The 26,108-nt window shown below is 39.0% G+C and overlaps 1 protein-coding gene across 1 annotated transcript; it reads left to right on the forward strand.

The window, feature by feature from the left end:
- The first annotated feature begins 19 nt into the window (after positions 1–19).
- On the forward strand, positions 20–23,874 carry kif5aa (kinesin family member 5A, a). The gene is made up of 29 exons (XM_071475699.1): positions 20–151; positions 5,318–5,405; positions 5,491–5,564; positions 5,913–6,017; positions 6,220–6,268; positions 6,407–6,462; positions 6,565–6,652; positions 9,721–9,845; positions 10,014–10,118; positions 10,823–10,971; positions 11,362–11,510; positions 11,648–11,826; positions 12,115–12,183; positions 12,336–12,542; positions 13,201–13,347; positions 13,490–13,678; positions 13,852–13,969; positions 14,182–14,243; positions 14,548–14,657; positions 14,900–15,001; positions 15,231–15,291; positions 15,473–15,544; positions 16,136–16,240; positions 16,731–16,947; positions 17,126–17,300; positions 17,644–17,723; positions 18,059–18,098; positions 20,047–20,132; positions 21,070–23,874. Exons 1-28 carry the CDS (start codon positions 23–25, stop codon positions 20,123–20,125), a joined length of 3,129 nt encoding a protein of 1,042 aa, XP_071331800.1. The 5' UTR covers positions 20–22; the 3' UTR covers positions 20,126–20,132; positions 21,070–23,874.
- The last annotated feature ends 2,234 nt before the right edge of the window (positions 23,875–26,108 follow it).

Consider the following 26,108-nt stretch of genomic DNA (forward strand, 5'->3'; position numbering starts at 1 on the left):
TTCTCCTCCTTGAATCTGCGCAATGGCCGATGTCCCAGCAGAGTGCAACATAAAAGTGCTGTGTCGCTTTCGCCCCCTCAACCAGTCGGAGATTTTGCGTGGAGACCAGTTTTTCCCCAAATTCCAAGGAGATGACACTGTCGTCGTTGGGGTAAGTGAAGGGGGGGCGCTGCTTTGTTGTAGGCACAGGGCCCTCAGTAAATCATCAGCTGCTGGACCCTTCTGTTTGGGTTGTAGATCGTTCAGGAAAACACGATAATCGGTGCAGCACATGGAAATATCATACATTCCCACCCAAAATCTGTTTTTAACAAAAGATGATAAAGCCAAAATACACGTAACCTAATGTTGAAATGCGCCTTTATTAGCTGACAGAGCTCTGCACTGTCTAGCATGGATGATATATATATCATACCTTATCAGGCAAATCGTAATGATTGCTAATGAATGTAAAGAGTTTTCCAGGTTTATGTTAATGGCTCCATTCATCCACTCTTAATGAAGGAGACAAACCTACAGCACATGCAACCATTCTATTCTCTTCTGTTCTGTTGTGGGTGTATTACTCAGCAGATGCTGGCAGTACACACAGGGGAGGTCTGGTGATGAAATATAAAGTGGATGCTGAAGTTTGGAGATAGACAGGAGCTCCATCCAAATCTGATGATGCTGCATGTTCCCGTCATTCTGAAGATTAGTTTATAATTTTAAGGGTGGATACATTTATATGCACAGAGTGCATAATTCAGTGTCTTCAAATTCTAAATGTGTAACAGCTGCAGAGCTTTAATCTGAACCTGCTGGCTATTATTGTGTTGTTAATGCTGCATTTCACTCAAGAAACTTGAATTTCATTATGGTCAAAACTGGAAAAAAAAAAACAACAACATTTATATCATGATAATCAAAATTTATCCAACACTGCATAACATCACTATCTAATTACATTGTAAAAACATTATTGAAATTTGCCACTGTAGGCTTATTTTAGCTCCTAATATAATCTTTTTTTTCCGAGAATTTTCTGGAATCACATGCCATTTTTCTTGATTTGCGGCTATCTCAGTATACTTTAATGAAACAGAGACACAGTTCCAGAAAAATCTTGGAACAAGCTGATTTTTATTGGAAAAGAACTGAAATAATCCCACTGCTTATTTTTGTCACTTGTTATGTAGTTTTAGTATTTCAAATAAAAAGGGTTTGATAAATGAAGGTTTTGCTCTGTAGATGTTATTGAGAATAGTGATTTGGCCGTTGTTATGTGGTTCACATTTGGAATTCAGAGAACTGAAAATGATCCCATCCCCGGTAGCCAAAATACCTTCAATGTAAATTAGGTCAAATTAAGTGCTATGCTTATAGATCAGTTTCATTAAATTAAGGTCTGCACGTCAGCCTGTATGAAATGAGAACAGTTCATGTAAACTGTGGTCAGAATTGTAACTTTAATTTTATTAGTTTTAATTGCATTTTTGCTTATAGATGTTGCAGGTTAGTCCTCTTTAGATTTAAAGTTTTATTCTTGACCAAGCAACTCATGTCTGAGGAACAATAAAGGAAACAAAAATCGAGTACAATAGGTAGTAGTAGATGTGGAGTAGGCTACATGAGGACTATGTAGAGGGCTAAAAGGAGAGGGATAGTTTGTGATCCTCTTCTGGCTGACAAATGTAGAGAAATAATGTTGGAACTTCCTCCAGCGATAATGGAAACATCTCAACCTGACCTTCCTCTCTCAACTCAGCATGACGCTAGACAGCAGAGTCAGAAACTGGTCTCTAATTGCCTAAAGAAAGGATCAATAATCATCCAGTGACCTCATACATCACTGACTGACTTGCTTTCTCTATGCTTTGTTGCCATCTGTCTGTCTGTCCATCTCAATCTTTCCTCAATCTCCTGTTCGTTCTTTCTTTTCTGTCATTGCCTCCGACTCCCATCCCCAAATCTTTCCTTCGCCCCTCCATCTCCATTTTTATGTCTCTTTCTGTATCTCCTCCTTCTTGCCCTCTCTCGTCATGGCACTATATGTCTCTCTCTGTTAAATCACTCTGTCGTGGGGGTGGGTCTGCAGATCAGTCAATTTGTTAATGACATTTAATATGGCCCATGTTCTGGCAGCTCGCATAATTGTGTCGCATTGTGGTCTCTGTATCAGATGGGACGGTGACATTCAGGGGTTTAATGGCCTCATTTCTGCAGTGAGGATTGTCAGGGCTGAGTCATTCTTCAGTGTGTCACACAGTGGTTGTTTGTATTTTAGGAGGAGCTGCGTTATTAGGAGGATACATTTTGAAAATACCTTCGTGCCTGCATCACAGTGTATGATGAGAGAGCAAAATGCCAAACTGCTCTTAAATGTGTCATTAGAAAAACAAATTCAAGGAGTCTGTTTTCTTGAAAACGCACACTCCGAGACAGTATAATGTTTACTCGTTTCAAATATTTAGTAATATTTAATATTTAGTGATATTTAATCTTAATGCACTTTCTACTGACCTCTGTAGTAATTTCAGTTCAGTAAAGGCGCTTCACCTGTCTGTATTTATTTACCTGCTTCCTTGTGGTGTGCACAAGTGGTCATTTTGATACTAGATTAAGTGCTTAGATTTTGTCTCAGTAAGTAGAGAGTCACTAAAGTGCTAATACCTCAAACAGGTATCTACTCAACTAACATCTGTATATCAATGTATTTTCTTACAGAGCATTAATTTAATCAGTTTTTCTGAAAAGCCGAAACATGTTGCTGGAGTTTGTTGCTCATATTCTGAATTAATGGGTTTACACTACTGTACTGTATTTCAGCATGCTGTCATTTTAAAAGCAAGGACCATTTTGGGAAATACATTCTCATATCTGTCTAGTAAATACAAACCTACAGTCATGGAGGAGATGGTTAGCTTAGCTTAGCACAAAGGCTGGAAACGGGCTAGATCAAGCCTGGCTCTGTCTAAAGCCTTGTTGTCAGTGCAGTTTTTCTGGAAAAACCAACTGAAGCAACTTTAGCTTTTGTACTGGTTAAACAAATGGGATATAACATGTTGGAGTGAGCTTTAGAGGTGCTGTTAGCCTGGCTTTTTTCTTATGTTTCCTGACTTTATGCCAAGCTAAGCTAACAATCTCTTGGCTGTAGCTACACACTGTATATAAAAATGGATGTAGACTCCAGGTCTGACGAGTGAAGCCAATGCGGAAGTACCTTAAACCTGCATTCTATCTAATGACCATCAGGGGGCAACTCCACTGGTTGCAAAAAGAAGTCTGATTGTATTGAAGTCAATGGGAAAATGGCCCTACTTCTAACTTGATTTATTACCTCAGTAAACGTTTTCCTAATGAGTTTATGGATTCAATCACTAGTTTCAAGTCTTCTTCAATACAATATAATGTAAAATTTTTTGATTATGGTCCCATTTAGATAAAAATAGACAATAAAGCAGGGTATGCTTCTGGGCATGGCTAGTGTGTGATTGACAGACTGTACCATACACAGTGTCAGGATAGAGTACAGAGCAACTCCTGCTCAGCTCCACCTTCTCATTCAAAAATGGTTTCTCCTGGTTTCAAAAAACCAAGATGGCAATGGCCAAATTGCAAACTTGAAACTTGAAAACAGCAGTTCACAAACCAATGGGTGACGTTTTGGTGGGTTGCCACTTGGCTGTTGCTTTGTGTTTATCTTACATAAACTCTTAACAACTATTGACAAGAAAGTGATTGAACACATTTCCCAAATTGTTGAACTATTCCTCAAATGATTATTTAATTGCTCAGTAAAAACACATGTCGTGAGTCTTGGTTCCCTGTCAAAGCCTCACATGTGCTGTAATTGTTAAATACTAAAAATAATTGCTCAGATTTTAAGATACAGTACAGAAGTAAGTATTAACATATGTTAATGATCTATGAGAAAACCCACTGACTTACAGAAACTAGTGGAACAGCTTATTAGGACTGACTGGTAGTAGCAACATACTGGATACATTGCTATTAATGAAAGGTTTGTATTGTCTTTCATATGACTTCTGTCTCTTTGACTTTTTAAATGACCTTGATCCATTATCTGAAGTTGCCAGGTCCTAGACTACCTGGGAAAAAGAGGCAGAACTGGCTTTTTCACTCTCTGCCGATATCATCTTCTTATTTTGTCCACTAATTGTCAGGGAGATAAAAGTAGCCTTGAACAAAGAATCCATTAAAATGGTAGCAACACTAAAGCATTTCCACCTCATATCAGCATATTTTAATGTATTAACCTGAAATGAGTTACATGCTCCTCTAGCGTCATCGAAATAAAAATAAAGGTTGTCTTGTTCATTTTTAAAACTTGGCTGATTTCATTCGGCAGTTTACATCCATCAAATGTAAATAACAGCATACATATGTCACTTTGTGTTTTTCATCATCAGTGTTATATGAAAACTGAAAATTAACTCAAGTAACAGTAAATCAAAAAACAGACTTGTTTTTAGCTTCAACGCGGACTCACGTTTGTCCAAAAACATTTTGAAAGTGTTCTATCATACTAGGACATTTTTCAAATCTGAAAGGCAGATTTTTTTTTTAGGTTTTCACACGACAATAGCAATATGTTGTGCTGGACAGTAACATAGATATGTGTTTTCTTAAAAGTCATGACATCAAGCTCAAATTGCAACATCAATCAATCAACGTCATGTTGTATTGTGGTATTTTAGGTTTTATGCTGTATTTTAAGATATGGTGTGTTTGTCTTACTGCTATCCTGGCCAGGTCTCTCTGGCAAAAGAGATTTTTTTTTTATCTCAATGGGACTTCCTGGTAAAATAAAGGAAATTTAAAGAATTGAATTAAAGGTTTAAAAATGATCCATTTTAGATGAGTGTATATCCCATTCTTAGTATTTTTATGGTCAAGCACATGAGGATGAGTCAGTCAGTTTCAAGTATCAGACACCTCAGGCATTCACTGACCACCTCCCAGGGCTGATATAATTTCCCAAAGCTTATACACATGACTAGCTGTTGGGAAATAAATTAAAGTTTTTCAAAAATGTTTTTTTTTTTCAGAGATTTTGTGTCAGATAATATTTGTAATTATTTTACAGTATCAAAGTTGTTGGACATATTTCATTGATTATCATTATTGTGCACTCATTAGTTTATTTTCCTATCATATAACAGCTAAACACACGTTGTGTAGAAGAAATAAAACATAAAACAAATACTTAATACAAAACTTATTTGAAAACTGAAAATTACAATGTGGTGATAAACAACTATATTCTCTTTGATGTCCTTTGTGAATTATTTGTTATTGTTCATTGTCTTCATAGGGGAAGTCCTACGTCTTTGATCGCGTGTTTCCAACCAACACCACCCAGGAGCAGGTCTACAACACCTGTGCCAAGCAGATTGTCAAGGGTATAGATGGATAGCTGCTTTCAAAATGCTTAGTTATTTTAATGCATGTGCGGTGATTTCAGTGTTGTTCTTTTTTGACTCATAGATGTGTTGTGTGGCTACAATGGAACTATCTTCGCATATGGACAAACCTCCTCCGGGAAGACTCACACCATGGAGGTGCAGTTTTCAAAGCAATAAACACTTTCCTCAAATGAACCCTCATTTTATTCAACCAATCAGATTGGAAACCTGTGCACTGCAAACATTTAACTAAAACAATATGCAGAAGGCTTTTATACAACTCCTCTAAAATCGAAATTTAATGTTACACCAACTTCTGGAAAGTGACCCATTAGCCCTTCTTTCAACACTAAGTTTTTAATGACACTATATTTTGTTGATTTCCTGTGGTTAGATTATTGAGGTTAGAATAGAATTTTCTCTTTTCTCTCCCAAATCTTATACACATGTGTTGAAAAGAAATTCACACCTTCATATACGTTTATCTGTGACTTGCTGCTACAGGGCAAGCTCCACGACCCTCACCAGATGGGTATTATTCCACGCATCGCTGAAGACATCTTCAACCACATCTTTGCTATGGATGAAAACCTTGAATTTCACATCAAGGTATTTGTTGAATTAATGTCTTAAGTTGTGTTATCTTTCTTATGCTAAACTGTGTTGGTCTGTGTTTGGACATAGCCTTTTTAAAATGTTTCAGACCAGTAAAATAATAATTGAACTTTCATTTCCTGTTAATAGAATTTTTAATGCTATAAGCATTTAACTTATTTTACTTTTGCGCCATAATTTCTTTCTTCACCAAAAGGTTTCCTACTTTGAAATCTACATGGACAAAATCCGTGACCTGCTGGATGGTTAGTGCTGATAAACTCTTCATCACCACAAACCCTATTTATTTTGTCCAGACTGTGATATGGAATGAATGTAATGCAATACTAGTGTAACTGCTTATTTTTTAGTGCTTCATTCTGAAAATCTTTCTCCATTTTTAGTGACAAAGACCAATCTGTCTGTGCATGAAGATAAGAACAGGGTGCCATATGTCAAGGTTTGTGGAATGTAGTGCTGTATAAGTAATTTTTTGGGTGAAAATCTGTCTGCAGGCTGCATTCGATCATTGATATTAAATCAGTCTTGTGTTCTCTCTCAGGGATGTACTGAGCGTTTCGTCTCTAGCCCTGATGAGGTTATGGATGTGATCGATGAGGGCAAAGCTAACCGCCATGTTGCTGTGACCAGTAAGTCTTCATCTTTGACTATTGATATTACATCACACAATATACATCAAAACATAAACATTACAATTCATGACAGACATCTGATTGTTATATACAGTATACACTGCATTCAGAAGGTGTTCTTCACTTTTTTCACATTTTGTTATGTTGTAGCCTTATACTAAAAAAAATTCACTGCACTGTATTTAAAACAAAACAACCCAAGAGATGAATGCTTACAGGAGAACATTTGAGCTGTCCTCTCTTCTTGAGAATGAAAGGACGTTTTCTTGCCACTATACTTAGATATCAGAGCACGAGATCCAGTGTTGGTGTCTCGTTGGTGCCAGCAGTAGCACTCACAGCTAGTTACTGATGCGTGAACTGACAGCTAAGTTCATGTAACCTGTTATTGTGTCTTGTTATATAATCTTTGTGTTACATTGTGATATAATTTTCAAGCTTTAGTCATTCTCATAAAAATATAAAAGATCCTTTCACCATAATGTGACTGGCAGTGATGGACAGTTATTGTTGATTTATAAGAATATAACAAAGCATGACAATGCTTCTGCTCACAGCCATTATGTCAGTCAAAAAAACGGTTTCTGACAGGGCAGTATTCAGTAAACTGGCAATGGTGGTTTTAGTTTTAATTGATTTAATAAAAATAAGAGCTTCCTGTTCTGTAATACCTGCTCTTTGTTTTGGCCTGCTGACTCTGTCCTCTTTGGTCCAGTAATAATATCGGACTAATGGCCCTGGCGCTGCAGGTTTACAGGTCAGAGTGATGCTTTAGCTGCATTATACAACATTCCATACATTTTAAAACAGCAGCTACAATAACATTTGACCTAATTATTATACTCACTAGAATACATAAATAAGATTGACATGTTCACCTTTTTAAGCAAATAAGATTTTTTAATTAAACAAGTTTTAGTTTCTATTGTCAAAACAGATTTTGTATTGCAGTTGCCTACAATATTTGAAAAGACAAAAATACAATAAAGAACCCCCTCTGAGAACTATCCAAGCAGCAAGGCAGTATGTTCATTTATTATTTCTGTGGTGGAGACTTGTGCGGACTCAGTGCTGAATTCGACTGCAGACCAAAGTAAAAAGAGCAAGATCAGATGAGCTTTGGGATTCAGAGCTCAGGACTGCTTCACTGTAATAAATCTCATTGTATTGTAGGCCATTACAAATAATCAGTACTGCAGAACTACAGCTGTGCGCGTTTTACTCCAAGAAGATGAATTTGACTGATACTGCCAAGGTGTTTTCTAAAATAGAGATACAGAGAATGACCTAAAATATGTTACATTGCTAAGGATTTAGATCTAAAAACAGTTAACTAAGTATAGTTCACCTGTAAAACTGAAACTAGCATCACATTTAATTTCTTATTATTATTAACCACAGAAACCATAGAAACCAATGTAACCGATCATCACGTTGGTTTAATTACACGGTAATCAATTACTATTTCCTAATCATCTTGAACCTGACAGTATGATGGTCTTAGCATGCAGGTAATGATCCAGTGCGATGAATCACAGTTCAGAGTGATCCTCACACTCAAAATAAAGTACATTAAATACAACATCTGTGATGAAACAAGACATGAAAACTCAGTAACATTCCAAAACACCTCTGTCACTTAGAAATTAAATGGTTTGCCAAATAAAATTCTTCATTTACAATAGGATAGCGTCCTTTTAAAAAAGAATTTGGCTAATATAAGGCATATGAAACTGAAATGTAATAACATATTTTTCTTCAACAAAGTTTGAACTAAATCATTTTCTATGTAGACATCAGCACTTACTCATCTATAGTGTTTTTGGTTGTAGAAGTCTGGATAGCTGCAGAAAATCGGTATTATAAATCGTCAGACAGGCCAATAAAATACTGCCTGACCCAGCTCATATTCTGCAGCTGCAGCATGTGTTCTGGCAGAAGATGCAGAGTCCCCCTTACCATGCTAAATTGCTATAAATATAAATTTATGCTTGTGTGTTATAACTCCAAGTAAACAGTGTCATTGTAATGGGGTTGTATATCATCCATATATTATGAACTAGAGGATTGTGTGGGTTTGTGTTTTATGAATTATCTGTATTTGTGGGAGTGCTGATAGATGTGTTGCTTGTTGATTAGATGCCAAGACAATTTCTCCATGGGGACAAATTAAATAGATGTTATCTCTTTTTAAAAAAGAAATTGAATAATCACTTATAATTTAAGACAGTCTGCTCTATAGAACATCAACTGCGAAAATCAACTGAATGTACGCAGCAGTGGATCAGATTTGCTGAAAGCTGTGTTCTCAGGCATCACAGTCTTCTCTGTTTCCTCCTGATGCTTGCTGACTCACTGTGCTGCAGAATGGTGTGCTGATAGCAGACTAATGGCGCGACACTCCGCAGAGACTGAGCTGATGCCCTCAGATATCATCTGCAGAGGAACCTGAACTCTCTCTGTGAGGTGGTCCAGTGAAGAGAAGTGTTTAGATCAGTGCTGTTTTTCATCTGAACACTGTGAAATGGTGACATCAGTGCAGTACATATCAAATGTAGACTCACAACTCTTTAAGTTCACATATATATAAACTCAAATCAATCTGTTAGTAGTTTCAGAGTGACATTATCCTAAAAACTGCTGATACTGAATTGGAAAAAGTCATGTAAATAATAGTTTATATGTTGTGTAAAACAATGTGAATGAATGTCAGTAAGTCATGTTTAAATGGTTAATTTAATTATTTTTGAGTTAAAATCACTTTGATTACAGATGATTAGTTGTTGTCTCTCCTTCATTTGGATTCCTATTGTTACAAGAGTGTTTTTTTATGTTTTTTTCCTGGTACATAGGCAATCTTGGAAGGAAAAATAAATAAAAGAAAACATTCATGGCATTGCCTCTGAAAAGCTAAAGGTTGATCAGATCTCATTCGGTTCTTTATTTCTTTATCCCTCAAAAAGCGGTTTTAACACCAATTTCAGAACCAATTTCAAAAGAAATTTGTATTTAAAGTTCTAAGACTGCAGTCAAATGTCTTTGCTACTATTTCTGTCTTTGTGCAGACATGAACGAACACAGCTCTCGCAGCCACAGCATCTTCCTGATCAACATCAAGCAGGAGCATGTGGAGACTGAGCAGAAGCTGTGTGGAAAACTCTACCTGGTGGATCTAGCTGGTAGTGAGAAGGTAGGAGAAACTCTGGGCGTAAAGATCTCCCAACATGTGATTCAACTGTGTCAAATCAATTACTTAATAATTTTTGTTTTGTTGTGTTTTGTTTCATCTGTGTTTCTGTGTCTTTCTTCAGCTGTGCATCGCTTTTGTTTGACTTCACTCTCTTTGTCTTTATTCCAGGTCAGTAAGACTGGAGCTGCCGGAGCTGTTCTGGATGAGGCTAAAAACATCAACAAGTCTCTTTCTGCTCTGGGAAATGTCATCTCTGCCTTGGCTGAGGGCACGGTGAGCCATTTCTAATCTGCTGCCCTCATTTTATAGACAATAGAAAATCAAAGTCAAAATTGATGCCATGTGCTTCTAATAAAATAAAAGATTTGCATTTACAGTCAAATATATGAGAGATGTGTAAGGATCTGATGTAAAGTGGTCATCCTCATTTTTAGGTGAAGTGAAACATATGTACCTTTACCACAACTGAAGCTTGATTTATATGTAGAATGTGTAGTATGTTTAACTCCCATTTCTACAACTGGGAGTCCAGATAACATAGCAAATAGCAAATAATGCTCATGTACTGTAGCTCTGTCCCTCCTGTTGGCTTGAGAATGAAATGCATCCTGCCCTGTACCCACACCCTCTTTCCTTTCTGCCAACTCTACAGCCAAAACTGTCCATGCCAATTATAAGATTAGCTGGATGCGCCACGATCAATCTGCCACTTTTGACAGTAGTTTGGGGATTTGTAAGGATCCAAAATGAACCTGAATGGGAAAGATTTTAGATTTTTGCTAAATATTATCTGCTGATGAATCTCTACAGAAGCACAAAATCAGGAAGCAAATGAAACACACCTCAAACATCTATTTTCTTCTCCTGGTTCCAAATAGTTTCTTGTTCTTGATCTGTAACTCTTTTCTTCTCTTCTCCCTTATTTCCGTATCCTCTTTTTCTCCACCTCTCTTCCTCGCTCCTCCTCTCTCCTACAGAAAACTCACGTGCCATATCGTGACAGCAAAATGACCCGTATCCTGCAGGACTCTCTCGGTGGGAACTGTCGCACCACCATGTTCATCTGCTGCTCTCCCTCCAGCTACAATGATGCCGAGACCAAGTCAACTCTGATGTTTGGCCAACGGTAGATACATCTGTGGATACAGTCAGTGCATCTTTGGAAAGAAATTGTGCTTTTTAGAAAACAGAAATGTTTACCTCTACACAATGTTTACAGTTTTTTCACATGCTACCACATTTTTATGATTATATTTACCCCTCAAAGCATGTATATGTATACATACATATATATATACATATATACATAGAAAGGTTTCAAGACCAAATATTTACCTGATATTAAAATCACACTCCCATACTGAAATGTCAGGTGACCTTTGAACTATATCACTAAATTAAACTGATTTTGGGTAAATTATCCTTTAGAACTGTTACTTAAACACAACCACCAATCATCAGCCCTTGTCACATTGTCCCCCTATGTCTCTCTGTCTTTGTCTTCCTTCCGTCATAGTGCTAAGACGATTAGGAACACCGCCTCCATCAACCTGGAGCTGACGGCAGAGCAGTGGAAGAGGAAGTACGAGAAGGAGAAAGAGAAGAACAAGACCCTGAAGGACACCATCCAGAAGCTGGAGGCTGAGCTCAACCGCTGGAGAAATGGTGAGTCGTAGTAAGCATTTTGTGACTGACTGACTTCTGTGAGAAGCTTCTTATTCTGCAGCTTCTTCTTCTGTGCTGACTTTAAACAAAACTGCATTATTCTCATGTCCTGTCTGTCCCTTCATCCCCACCTTCAGGAGAGGACGTGCCCGAGACGGAGCAGACTATGTCAGAAATGGTGACCCGGTTTGAGTCGGTGGAGGAGCGACCCATTTTGGACAATGACACCTCCTCCATTGTGGTCCGCATTTCCGAGGAGGAGCGTCAGAAGTATGAGGAGGAGATCCGCAAGCTATACAAGCAGCTGGATGACAAGGTTCAAACACACAAACATCATCATTATTACCAAGTGCAGATGTTATTTTTATATTATAGTTCGTTTAAATTATAGTTTTTTTAATTTTTTTTTTTTTTTAATTAAGTTATATAAGGATTTTTTTGTGTTTAACATCTGCAATGTAATTATGGATTTATGAATGGAAATAATGTCAATGAGAAATGACATGAAAACCTATGAATTTTTCTGTCACCAACATTCATACACACACAAGGAAGTGCTTGAGTGTAGGTGGTAGTGAGATTGGTATTTCTATGGTTTATACAGGATGATGAGATCAACCTGCAGTGCCAGTTGGTGGAGAAACTGAAGCAGCAGATGCTGGACCAGGATGAGGTGGGAACACACAAAGACAGACAGACACACACTCACATTGTATTTTGAAAACTCTGTATCACTCAAACATTCATTTTATTAAAATAAGAAAATTTTCAAATTGAAGATCAGTCTCCTTCTTACCAACACACACCACGTTTCCCTCATCCCAGCTCCTGGCCTCATCCCGTGGTGATGGGGACAAGGTCCAGGCTGAACTTGGCAGGCTGCAGGTGGAGAGCGACTGTGCCAAGGCTGAGGTGAAGGAGGTGCTGCAGGCTCTGGAAGAGCTGGCCATCAACTATGACCAGAAGAGCCAGGAGGTGGAGGAGAAAGGCCTGCAGAACCAGCTGCTGGCCGACCAACTGGCCCAGAAAATGGTTCGTTTTGAGAGGAATAGTGTGAACGTGAAATTGAAAGAATAAGATTTAAATAGAAATGAGAGATGGAATCAGAAACAGGAGGTGGAACAGAAGGATTTCGCTTACTCGCTTACTTACTGCACCATGGAGACCAGCACCTGCTGAAGCAGTGCAATTTTTAGTCCCATATTTTTTTAGATTGATTGTATGTCTGTTCTGGATATTTACTAAATGTTAACTTTAAATATTTTCTCTATGTAATACTGTATTTACTATTGTCACTGTAGCCCAATATGAATTGCCATAATTCTTGATAGTATATTAATACTTGCAATCACATTAAGTTGACAGGTGCGTGCATCTACTCTGATCCTGTGATATTTGATGTTACTTTAACTGAGAGTGGTGCTTGATTATTTTAAATGGCAGTTACTCAGGGGTCATGAGTCTGACTCTGATTAAATCTTTTACAATTCACCCGTGTATATAAAGCCCTAATGTTCCTAAAAGTTATTGCCTCCTTCAACAAATCAGTGTATTTTTCATGAATGTGTATTGTGAGATCTGATCTAGCTGCATATCAAACATTTCAAAACATTCTGTGGTGAAGTTTGTGGTCTGTTGGAAAATAGTAGGGCTTCACTCCTTACTAACTCTCTCTTTTTCTCTATAACAGGCCAGCTTGATGGAGCTGGAGGCAGAGCTGTCTCGTATGCAGGAAGTTAGTGGTCAGCAGAGGAAACGTATCGCTGATGTCCTCAATGGTCTGATGAGGGACCTCAGCGAGTTCAGCACCATTGTGGGCAATGGGGAGATCAAGCTGGTGAGTTGAATCATTAGAGGGCAAAATTTACACTATGAAACACTTAATGGAGTGTGTGTTCTTAATGTGTTTTTTGTATGTCATGTTGAACATGAGAAACACTTGAGAAGATATTGATCTTGATTTTTCCTCCAATCTGCAGCCGGTGGAGATCAGCGGTGCGATCGAGGAGGAGTTCACTGTGGCTCGCCTCTACATCAGCAAGATCAAGTCAGAGGTGAAGAGCATGGTGAAGCGCTGCCGCCAGCTGGAGAACATGCAGTTAGAGTGCCACCGCAAGATGGAGGAGACTGGGCGGGAGCTCTCCTCCTGCCAGCTCCTCATCTCTCAGGTGAGGCAAGGAGAAGAACAGGAAGGGAATGAGCAGTATGAAATAAGATAGAGGGATATAGTTCGTGGATGGATAATTAGCTGGACAGGAGTGAAAAAATAACCAGGCCAACTTGAGAAATATAAGGAAAAAGTGAAAGTTAATATTTTATGTGCATGTTTTTGTTTGTACAGCATGAGGCTAAGATCCGCTCTCTGACGGAGTACATGCAGAGTGTGGAGCAGAAGAAGAGGCTGCTGGAGGAGAGCCATGACTCCCTGAGTGAAGAGTTGGCCAAGCTGCAAGACCAGGGTAACGTGCACAACACACACAAAAATACTGTTGCAAAAAATATGAGCACAGGTCCAGTATGAATATGTAAGCAAAAGAAAAGAGGAGATAGTTTAGCTGGCCTTCTTACTTATTTTTAACAAAAATTCAAACAATTTACACCCTTTTTATACATTTTGCCTCAAGCAGTTATTAGGTTGTAACTCTGAATACCTCCTAATCCTTTTTTCCAGATAACTCCCTGCTTGAGGAGAAAGATGGAGAGAAGGCTGAGACTGAAGATGGAAATGTGAAGGTAAGCTGCCCTATCAGGCAGTTTTTAATTGCAGTCAGTATATCACTTGAAAGTCAACAATGATTTGACATTGTTCAGATCTGGCTCTTTTGTGCCATTTTATACCTTCCATTTCTGTTAAATCTCCCCTGCCTTCATTCATCTGTCACCTCATAGTGAGTTTAACAGAGAGCTTTCAACCTATATTGCCTCAGAGAATAACTTCAAACAGACTGTGTCGCGTTTGATTTTCAGTTTTCAACTTTTTATTGCAGAGGCCAACACCTTTTAAGAGACACTGTGCATTTGCTCTTTTCATGTCCAGAAGGCTGTTCGTCAGCAAGGAGAGTCTCACCGCGGCCTTCACCAGAAGCAGTTGACCCGCCTGCGGGATGAGATCAATGAGAAGCAGAGGATCATTGACGAACTCACGGAGTCCGTGACCATATAACTTTGTTCTTTCTGTTTACACAAAGATACTACACATAGGATAATTTGTTGTTATTAATCATTACATACTATTGTCATTATTATTGACGGTATGTTATAGATATCTTTTCAGAACTTTACCTACTTAATCTGTGAACTAAACAAGTTTGCTGTATATTGGTTTTTATCCAAATTCCTCCTCTTTCTTTTCTCTCCTTAACATGTGTGTTGTTACTTCACACTTTCAGTCGTAACTCCAAGTTGGAGCTGGAGCTGGCTCAAGTTCGTGCTGACTTTGAACGCCTAAAGAGTCAGGACAGCACCAAGAGCGAGCGCCTGGAGGAGCTCTCGTAAGTGTTGTGTTACTTGACAACAAAGGTCTGATTACACAGATAATAAGAGTCAGAACTTGTTGATGATTTTTACTGCCATTTTCATGATAGTTTCTATGCACGATATGGAATATTGGAGGTAACAGTCCAGTCTACTTCCTTGTAAGGAAACATGAAATATTACAATGTCCTGACATACACACACATATCGTCTTGTTAAAAACAACAGTCTTGCTGTTTCTGTCAGATTTCTGCATGAACGTCATGAGCAGACGAAACAGGACTTGAAGGGTCTGGAGGAGACTGTCGTGAGTAAAATATACCTTTTATATACCTTATACCTTCATATGCATCTTTTCTGAGGCATTGTCCCCTGCTGTGTCTCTCTCTTTCCTCATACCTTGCAGTCTTGTCTTACTTCAGTATGCTCTCCTTTCATTTCTATAACCTTTGTCTTCCTAACCTAATCTCCATATGTTTGTCCTCCAGGCCCGCGAACTCCAGACCCTCCACAACCTGCGCAAGCTGTTCGTTCAAGACCTCACGTCGCGGGTTAAAAAAGTAAGCAGCTGAATGAGGACAAGAGAAGGCAGTGACTCTTTTTCTTACACGTTTAGGGCTTTTATGGAATGTGTGGCCTCAACACCCCCTCATCCACCTCAGTAGAAATAACATTCTCCTTCCCTCTTACCCCCTGGATGTTTTGATATCATGTATGTGACACAAGAAATTCACCTTTTTATGTAGAATAGTGGAATAAAGAAGGTAATATATCACTTTGCAAAATAAGGGACGATTAACTCTTCTCATTTTTGGCATAAAGGCTTTTTATTGCCAAAAATGTCTGCTGACCAATGCTGTCTTCAATCATTGAGCTGATAAAAGGCTGAGTAGGTGGGGTAAGAAGAATGAAGAAGGTCAAGGTCAGAGGATTACTAATGTGGATAATAATAAGGTGGAAGGTTTTGTTTGACAATGACTCAAAAGTGAGTGTGAAAACAAGAAGTTTAAGAACTTCTCAAAGTAATCAGTGAGTTACTGGTCTTTATGAACATGTTCGTCAGCCCTGGCCAGGAGCAGTAGAAAACCTCTTCCCATACCCTGCTTTCTGTTTTATTTACTAATCTCTTTGGTCCCTCGTCTCCTCTGCAGAGTTCCGAAATGGAGCCTGATGATAGCGGGGGGTCTTGCACCCAGAAGCAGAAGATTTCCTTTCTTGAGAATAACCTGGACCAACTTACAAAGGTTCACAAACAGGTGAGAAACACACCAGAATGACAGAAACTGTAACTTTCACTGATGTTTGGACAGTTTTTATATCCTTAGCTTATAATACACCTGGAGCCAGTGAAATTCTGGTGTTTTCATTCTAAGAGATACAGCACTTTTTAGAGAATAATTGGCCAATTACTTGCAGAAAAAACATACCTTAAACACACTTTAAACCCACACTAAATAAACTACAGTATGTTCAAAACCCACAATTTGTTTGTGATATCATTTAATTGTGTAGTTCTTTGCCCTAGAGTAAATGCATTTTTCTTAATGGCTGGTGGGGGTGAAGACACAATTGGAAGTGATTCAATTGTATTGCATCATAATACTGTTACTGAGTGGCTTTTGTGTATTTTACGCAGTAGTTCAACTTGGCAACTTGTTGTATTTGGCCACAGAGTTTTCACTCCTCTCTTGATTCTCTCACCCCTTTCTCTCACTCACTGTCATTCACTCTCTCTTACCCCTCCAGCTGGTTCGTGACAATGCAGATCTGCGTTGTGAGCTTCCAAAGCTGGAGAAACGTCTTCGGTCTACTGCTGAGAGAGTTAAGGCCCTGGAGACTGCACTGAGGGATGCTAAGGAGGGCGCTATGATGGACCGCCGCCGCTATCAGCAGGAAGTTGACCGCATCAAGGATGCCATGAGGGCAAAGAATGGCCCGCGGCGCCCCCATGCAGCACAGATAGGTACTGAACTGAAGTTTAATCGTTTGATTGATGCTTTTGTTTGTGTCATTAATGGGGATGGGTATTTGCATAATTCAAATGTCTGAAATGCAATATATTCTGCAATGTTTTCTTTTATACAGTGACCCAGTTTCATTATAGTTGAACCCTATCTTACATTATGTTATCATCCTGACAGCCAAGCCAGTGAGACCGAAGCAGCTGCCAGTTTGCTCGCCCACAAATCCGTTCTACGCCTACATCCGTGCCGCCGAACACGCCAACACCTACAGCAACGCCCTCTTCCAGAGGAGCATGACACAGCCGAGCTCCACCAGTGTCAACTGCAACCCCAACTCTGTCCAGAGCAACACGTGAGTTTGAATCCTTTCTTCCGCCTCCTCCAGCCAGGCGTTACATGGCTTTAAAGTCAGGTTTGTTGATAATGACTTCTTATCAAAATCGGGCAGATTCTGCATTGGTTTTCAAAAAATAGAGCAGGTCACAACTGACAAGTACAATCCTGTGATCCTGACATCATAAAAAAAATTTAAGGAGCGCAGACATACTGTTTCACATGGACCACTTGTATACAGTATATATCTACCTTCTGTTATTTCAAACTATTAAGATGTGACAAGTCATCTTCATCCATAATTTGACATACTGTGCTGGTGCTTGACTGTTTTCTGTTTTCTCTCTGGTGTTTTCCCACAGAGTTTCCACAGCACTGGGCTACAGAGCAGGCAGATATAATGGGGACATACTGGAGTCCTACCCACTCAACATTGACAACGGTAAATAAAAGAACATATGTGTACCTGTATGCACACTAATGTTGACATGTATACAGTATGGGCATGCACATGTACACATATTTCAGTATCAAATGTGTTTTTAGAATGAATAAAATTATATGAGCCATATGAGATAATTATTCTCAGGAGTTCAAAGTTCCTTGTTTTTATATCAGTGTGTACATTCTTTGTTACATTATACTATCAATTATTACACTATGGTGTCAATTAATTAATTAATTAATTAATAATAGTTATTAGTATTACTAAAGTAGTATTAGTATTTATAGCATTTATCAATCAATGAAATCAAACCGCTGTTTTGTTTCCCACAGGTAACAGCATCAGTGAAACGAGAGACATCAATGACAACAGGTGAGGATGTCAGTGAACAGGAAGCCTAGGATGTTTCTTGTTTCTAGTCACTTTAACAAACTTAAAGACTATATTAACAGCTTGCCTGCTTTGTAAATGTTAGGAAAAAAACTGAATAGAGGTGAAATGAAAATTCAAAATTATTGTCTCGTAATCTCTTGACTTGTCAATTTGGCTTCTGTGTTTCATAAGACTGATATTAAATTCAGCATCCAGAAGGAGTGATATACAGTGCATCCGGAAAGTATTCACAGCGCTTCACTTTTTTCACATTTTGTTATGTTACAGCCTCATTCCAGAATGGATTAAATTCATTTTTTACCTCAAAATTCTACACACAATACTCCATAATGACAAAGTGAAAAAAGTTTGCTTAAAATTTTTGCAAATACATTAAAAATAAAAAAATAAAAAAATCACATGCACATAAGTGTTCACAGCCTTTGCTCAATACTTTGTTGAAGCACCTTTGGCAGCAATTACAGCCTCAAGTCTTTTTGAGTATGATGCTACAAGCTTGGCACACCTATTTTTGGGCAGTTTCTCCCATTCTTCTTTGCAAAACCTCTCAAGCTCCATCAGGTTGGATGGGGAGCGTCGGTGCACAGCCATTTTCAGATCTCTCCAGAGATGTTCAATCGGGTTCAGGTCTGGGCTCTGGATGGGCCACTCAAGGACATTCACAGAGTTGTCCCGAAGCCACTCCTTTGTTATCTTGGCTGTGTGCTTAGGGTCGTTGTCCTGTTGGAGGATGAACCTTCGTCCCAGTCCGAGGTCCAGAGCACTCTGGAGCAGGTTATCATCAAGGATGTCTCTGTACATTGCTGTATTCATCTTTCCCTCGATCCTGACTAGTCTCCCAGTTCCTGCTGCCAAAAAACATCCCCACAGCATGATGCTGCCACCGCCATGCTTCATTTTAGGGATGGTATTGGCCAGGTGATGAGCGGTGCCTGGTTTCCTCCAGACATGACGCTTGGTATTCAGGCCAAAGAGTTCAATCTTTGTTTCATCAGACCAGAGAATTTTGTTTCTCATGGTCTGAGAGTCCTTCAGGTGCCCTTTGGCAAACTCCAGGCGGGCGGTCATGTGCCTTTTACTGAGGAGTGGCTTCTGTCTGACCACTCTACCACACAGGCCTGATTGGTGGAGTGCTGCAGAAATGGTTGGCCTTCTGGAAGATTCTCCTCTCTCCACACAGCTGGAGTACTGTCAGAGTGACCATCGGGTTCTTGGTCACCTCCCTGACTAGGGCCCTTCTGCTCTGATCGCTCAGATTGGCCGGGCGGCCAGCTCTAGGAAGAGTCCTGGTAGTTCCAAACTTCTTCCATTTATGGATGATGGAGGCCACTGTGCTCATTGGGACCTTCAATGCTGCAGAATTTTTTCTGTACCCTTCCCCAGATCTGTGCCTCGATAAAATACTGTCTTCGAGGTCTACAGACAATTCCTTGGACTTCATGGCTTGGTTTGTGCTCTGACATGCACTGTCAACTATGGCACCTTATAAAGACAGGTGTGTGCCATTCCAAATCATGTCCAATCAACTGAATTTACCACAGGTGGAATCCAATCAAGTTGTAGAAACATCTGAAGGATGATGAGTGGAAACAGGATGCACCTGGGCTCAATTTTGAGTGTCATGGCAAAGGCTGTGAATACTTATGTACATGTGATTTTTTGTTTTTTTATTTTTAATATATTTGCAAAAATTTCAAGCAAACTTTTTTCACTTTGTCATTATGGGGTATTGTGTGTAGAACTTTGAGGTAAAAAATGAATTTAATCCATTTTGGAATAAGGCTGTAACATAACAGAATGTGGAAAAAGTGAAGCGCTGTGAATACTTTCCGGATGCACTGTATACAGTATATACAGTGAATAAAAATGGTAGATTTGGTTGTGTACTGAATGTTGCTGAATGTTTGTGTTTCTTTTGCATTAACAGGAGTGATGTTCACTGTGGCAGCGAGGTGGATGATTCAAACAGACACTTCATCATTCAGCAGGAAACAGCTGCAAGTTAATGCCATGGTAGTAGACCACGCACGCACACACACACACACACACACACACACTTCAAAATCTTCTTTATCAGTACAGCTGCTTGAATCATACAAATGGTTAACACATTACCTTATGATAAGTTTCCAAAGAAAACCAGAATAATTTTAGAACAATTCTGTCCTTCAACTTGGTTAACGTAGGTGGTCCATCACAGTTAACAGTTATGTTCACAAAGGTTGCAAATGTCAACGTTGAAATTGTTGATTCATGGTAATACAACACATTCTTTTGATGCTTTCATGGACAGTTTGACATCTGAGACTGCGCAACAGAAACCTTAAACACTAAATACAAGAACAAAATCACATTATTCCTTTTTACAGTCTCCATGTTAGCATATTGCTTTATAAATTTAATGTTTGATTGACATAACTCATTAATTACAGTTTTTTTCTATAAAGCTATAAATTTCTGTAAAAAGATTTTTACCAATCAGTTTTCTTGCCACTACAATGGTAATCCGACTTCCCTATACAAACATACCTATAGTATCGAGAAATTTTAGTCCATGCAAGATGATTTTCATGAAAAACTGATATGGCATCATGGACGTACAGGAATCAGTCAAAAACCTGATGGCATTTTGTCACTTCCATTAATTTGAAACAATTTTTTTAATAACCACAATGAAAGAGTAACATAACATCCTCTGAAAATCTTGTCTTTGCTGACCTCCAGTGGTTTAACTTCCCATTTTGCTGCAGTGATGTACTGGTGTACTCCACAACCCCGTGACATCACTATTTGCTGTCTAACAGATGCAGCAAAACACATTTTTTCAATCAGAGGGCAGCTTTTCAGTCTGCTGTTAAATTAATCAATCAGTAATCACACATTCAACACAACCTTAAGCATAATTCTGTGTTTCTTCCAATGATGACTTTCTTTCATTTTCTATCTCCAGAAGATGACCAAACACTGTACCGATCCAAGGACCCACCCCTCCCATCTGCATGCAGCCTGTTTCCCCTCCACTGCATCACTGATGAAGATGACAATGAAGATCTTTAGCCCTGTAGTCCTCTAACTAGATGAAGCCCCCCCCCTTATGGTGACCACTCATATTCTCAGGTTTGGGGTCCAGTCCTGTCCAGTTCAGTGTGTAGAAGAAATAAATTAAATCAGATTTTTTATCATAGAATTTGCGCCACTAATGACAACAACTTGTCAAAGGATGTCACTGATGCTGATTGAGGTGTTTGAACTGAAGTGGGGCTGACCCCATCCCTGATTACTTAGTACATACATGTTGTAAATAATAGTGCTGTATACTCCAGTAGAGGTTTTAAACCAGCAACTGTTTGTGGGAATGCACAGCCTCCACCGTCCCCTCCACAAATCTTCTTAAGGGCATCATGTGGATGACATACTGTAGGCAGACATGACCTTTTTCTCTGTCGTAAATAAGAGTATAGTGTGTAACGCCAGCTTGTAAGAGAAGACCCACACACTGCATGCATGGCGCTTAGCGGGTTAGCTTTCAAATCTTTGCATGTGTCACGATTCCACTCAGGAGCTGGTATGCTGCAAGTGGACCGTCTGATCGACTTCGACAGATGTCACAGAAAGACAGAGCTGGCTTCCCTTAATCCTGATCCTGGTCTTAGTGCTTTAGATTTTCTATTTTCAACTAAATTGGAGTCCAGCACTGGGATGTTGTGGCTTTATTTACAGGAAAAATGACAAAAAACCAAATCTGGGTCTAGTTTTTATTTTCAGAGAAGAGGACATCAGATGCAAAATGTGTGAGGAAACTCAGCCAAGACTGGGCTGTGTAGAGGAAACCTTTTGTAATTGCTTTGATACTGTGATGTTGCAGCTGTATGATGCCATTGTAACTTCAGGTAATGCTGCCCTTATCCATTTAACGTGGCCCCCTCCCTGCATTGCACCCACACCTTGAGTCTTCTTACCAAGCCTTAACAAGAGCTGATTTCTCACGATCAAACGAACAAGTTGTCATGTGCATACATTTGTAATTACTACCTCTAGAGCTACTTATTATACATTTATCACAGTATACTAAGATATCATCTTTTCACCTGCTAAATCTTTTCACCTGCTAAATACAAGCAGAGTTTCTAACATAAGTTGCAACTTTAGTATACCAATAAGCCAATTTAAATGCTCTTTTTAGAGCAGTGTTTTTTTCCTCCTGCAAATTCATGCATACTCAGATTCCTTCTCCATTATATAACAAGATCAGGGCTGGGCAGAAAAAATTCCTACTGCTGGAGAGTAACTGAAAGTCTGGGTTCACCACATCAGGGCAGATCAGATAGTGTCAAGTTTATTGTCAAAGAAGAAATATACTACACTCATATTTAAATATTTTCTTGACATACACCCCCTGCCTTTTCAAAATTTTAATAACATCTCAGAATCTGTTAAGAGTGGCTGAATGCTATTCAGTGATTCACTGATTCAAGTTAAGTGATCTGGGAGTGTCTGCAACCTAGTCCCCCACTGAGCAGCCACCAGTGGACAGATAGTTTGACAGAAACTTGTAGTTTGTTGTCAGGTCATGCTGTAATTCTTCTCTTAGAAATCCTGACCAGCCAGTTGGGATAGAAGAAAGCAGCATGTCTGAGGTGGGTGAAGAGGAGATGGATGTGTTTTAGACTGAGCAGAGTCACTGAATTAAAGGTCAGAGTAGAAGTGTGTCATTCCTAAAGGAAATATGCATAACAACTAAACAACTTTTGTGTGTTTTCTGGCTAGGCGAAGTTGGACCAAATTCAAATGAAAAGGCAAGGTGGACAACATTTTGAAGCTAAATGTGCCTTCTAAGATTATAAATGACTTGAATATGAATAAATGAGAGGGACGTAATTTGGATGTCCTTTTATAGTTTGTATTTACACTTTGACCAGACATCTGATCTGATTCTGCTCTGGGTTTGATTGAGCCCTTATTGCTATTTGAATAATCTTCAATTTTATATTCAAAACCTTTTCTCTATGGAAAGTTCAGTGTATTAGATTGATTTCATGACTGGACTTGTTCTACTTTAGCACAGGTAGGAACTGTAGTATGATCCCCATTGCTCATTAATAACAGCACAGCTCAACCTCATGTTCTTTCTGGCATTAACATCTCAGGGCCTCACATTCACAATCACAGTGACCACGGGCCACCACCACCATCTTCCTCATCAACTTCAAACTCTGTGATTGCAGATGAACAATCAGGTCAGTGTGTGGTCTTAGCAAGGGAATGGGATAATGAATCTAATATTACAATAACAACATCATTTTATACATACGTAACATTTCCATTCTAGCACGACATCCAAAAGAGAATAATCCCTCAGCTGCATCCTGGTCAGACCCTATTGTATGTGTCCAAGCAGACCCTCTACTTGACATCATGTTTTAAATGTAATAAATAATTTGAACATGTACTATATTGTCACCTGCTAATCCACTGTCTGATTTCAACATATCTAAAATTTCTGTGCTATATATTGTTAATCTTGTAAGTAAAATAGCGTGCCATAACATAGTAAAATGCAAAAGAAAGGTACACGTTAACTTTGTTCAAAGAAGTGTTTGTTTTATTTATTTCTGTATGCCAGTACTGTAGTATCAACATAATTATGTGACGAATCACCGTGCAAAATTTCTGTATATATAGACTCATCACTATGCTGTATTGTATGTGAACCATTGTGTTGTAGTAAAAACTTCAATAAACTTGTAGAAATGAATTTGTTGAGTCAAAGGATTGTTAGAATATCATGGATGATTTGGAAAAGTGAGACGTGTGGCTTACAACAAGCTGGTTGTTCCTCACTGTCAGCTGAAAATGACTCCATCTAGTGGATGGGGAAAAAAACTATAACAGATATATACTCACTGCCCACTTCATTAGATATGGTCAAGACAACCTCCTGAAGTTCAAAACAAGCAACGGAATGGGGAAGAAAGGTGATTTAAATGATTTTGAATGTGGCATAGTTGTTGGTGCCAGACAGGCTGGTCTGAGTATTTCAGAAACTGCTGATCTCCTGGGATTTTCCCGCACAACCATCTCAAGGATTTACAGGGAATGGTCCAAAAAAGAGAAAATATCCAGTGAGCGGCAGTTCTCTGGGTGAAAATGCCTTGTTGATGCCAGTGGTCAGAGGAGAATGGCCAGACTGCTTCGAGCTGGCAACAGTAACTCAAATAACCACTCATTACAACCAAGCTATGCAGAAGAGCATCTCTGAAAGTACAACACATCGAACCTTGAAGCAGATGGACTACAGCAGCTGAAGACCACACCAGGTGCCATTCCTATCAACTAAGAACAGGAAACTCAGGTTGCCATTCACACGGGTTCACCAGAATTGGACAATAGAAGATTGGAAAAAACGTTGCCTGGTCTTATTAGTCTCGATTTCTGCTGCAACTTTTGGATGGTAGGGTCAGAATTTGGCACCAACAACATAAAAGCATGGATCCACCCAACCTTGTATCAATGGTTCTGGCTGCTGGTGGTGGTATAATGGTGTGGGGGTTATTTTCTTGGTACACTTTGGGTCCCTTAGTACCAACTGAGCATCATTTAAATGTCACAGCCTACCTGAGTAGGCTATTGTTGCTGACCATGTCCAACCCGTTATGACCACAGTATACCCATCTTCTGATGGCTGCTTCCAACAGGATAATGCAACGTCACAAAGCTCAAATCATCTCAAACTGGTTTCTTGAACATGACAATGAGTTCACTGTACTCAAATGGCCAGATCTCAATCCAATACAGCACCTTTGAGATGTAGTGGAATGGGAGATTTGCATCATGGATGTGCAGCTGACAAATCTGCAGCAACTGCGTGATGCTATCATGTCAATATGGACCAATATCTCTGAGGAATGTTTCCAGCACCTTGTTGAATCTATGCCATGAAGAATTAGGGCAGTTCTGAAGGCAAATGGGGGTCTAACCTGGTACTAGCAACTAATGAAGTGGCCAGTGAGTGTATATATAGATTTCACTGAATGCCACTTCACTGGCTGGCTGTTCCTCGTCTTTTTTTCAAATGCCTCACTTTAAAATATTTATAGTCCAGTATTTCTGTCACTATATTAAACATGTGCAACTCCACTAAAAACTGTGATTTGATTGCTATCAGTAACTGCTGGTGAGCTGTTGTACGTTGGGCTCTCTCTGTTGTTATTACAACCTCTGACCTACACAGGAAATTAATTTTCAAACTGTTATCAATGGAACATGTGCCAAAAATGATGACGTGAAAAAGGAAGATGGCTGTTGAATAGAGATGAAATATAGAACAAAATGAATCAAAGAGTCAACAGTAAAGCACTAATACCTCATGTGTCTACACTGAAACCATCCTGTATGGAGATTTAAAACAAACTAACGGCTAGTTCCTAAGGTTTACAGCACTATGCACTTACACTTTTACTGTATATTTTACATAATAAACACTAACATTAAGTTAAGTTTGCATACTCCAGAGGTCAGTCAGGTGAAACATAAATAAAATATAATCGATCTGCGGGCATATACCTTTAAAGTGGGATTTTAGTTTTACATCTTATTATTAAAAACCCTGCAAGTCTGAGAGTGTAACTTTAAACCCATTAATTCTCTGTATGAACATTGTGGTCAGCCACATTTCCCAGATTCTTTAGAAGTGATGAAAACCCCAAACTCCACTGGAACTTCCTTCGTGCCCTCTTGTATTATTATAAGCTGCTCTTCTCGTTCCCACGAGAAAGGAAGCAGTGTTGTAAACAGCAGTTGCATGAGAATTATCTTCATACTGTAATCTGTAGTGTGTGTGTAAGATGATATGTGTCTTTACAATAACACGCAGACATTCAGCTAATAACAAAAGTCTGGAAACTGCTGGAAAATCGAAGGTGCTCCATTGTGACAGAGAAAGAGAAGAAAAAAAAGTAGCCTACATTCCCATTCTCAAACTTTTAGTGC

This window comes from Trachinotus anak, unplaced genomic scaffold (assembly GCF_046630095.1).
Source record: "Trachinotus anak isolate AG129_WGS33_773 ecotype Australia unplaced genomic scaffold, CSIRO_AGI_Tana_v1 ptg000004l, whole genome shotgun sequence".
NCBI classification, from domain to species: domain Eukaryota; kingdom Metazoa; phylum Chordata; class Actinopteri; order Carangiformes; family Carangidae; genus Trachinotus; species Trachinotus anak.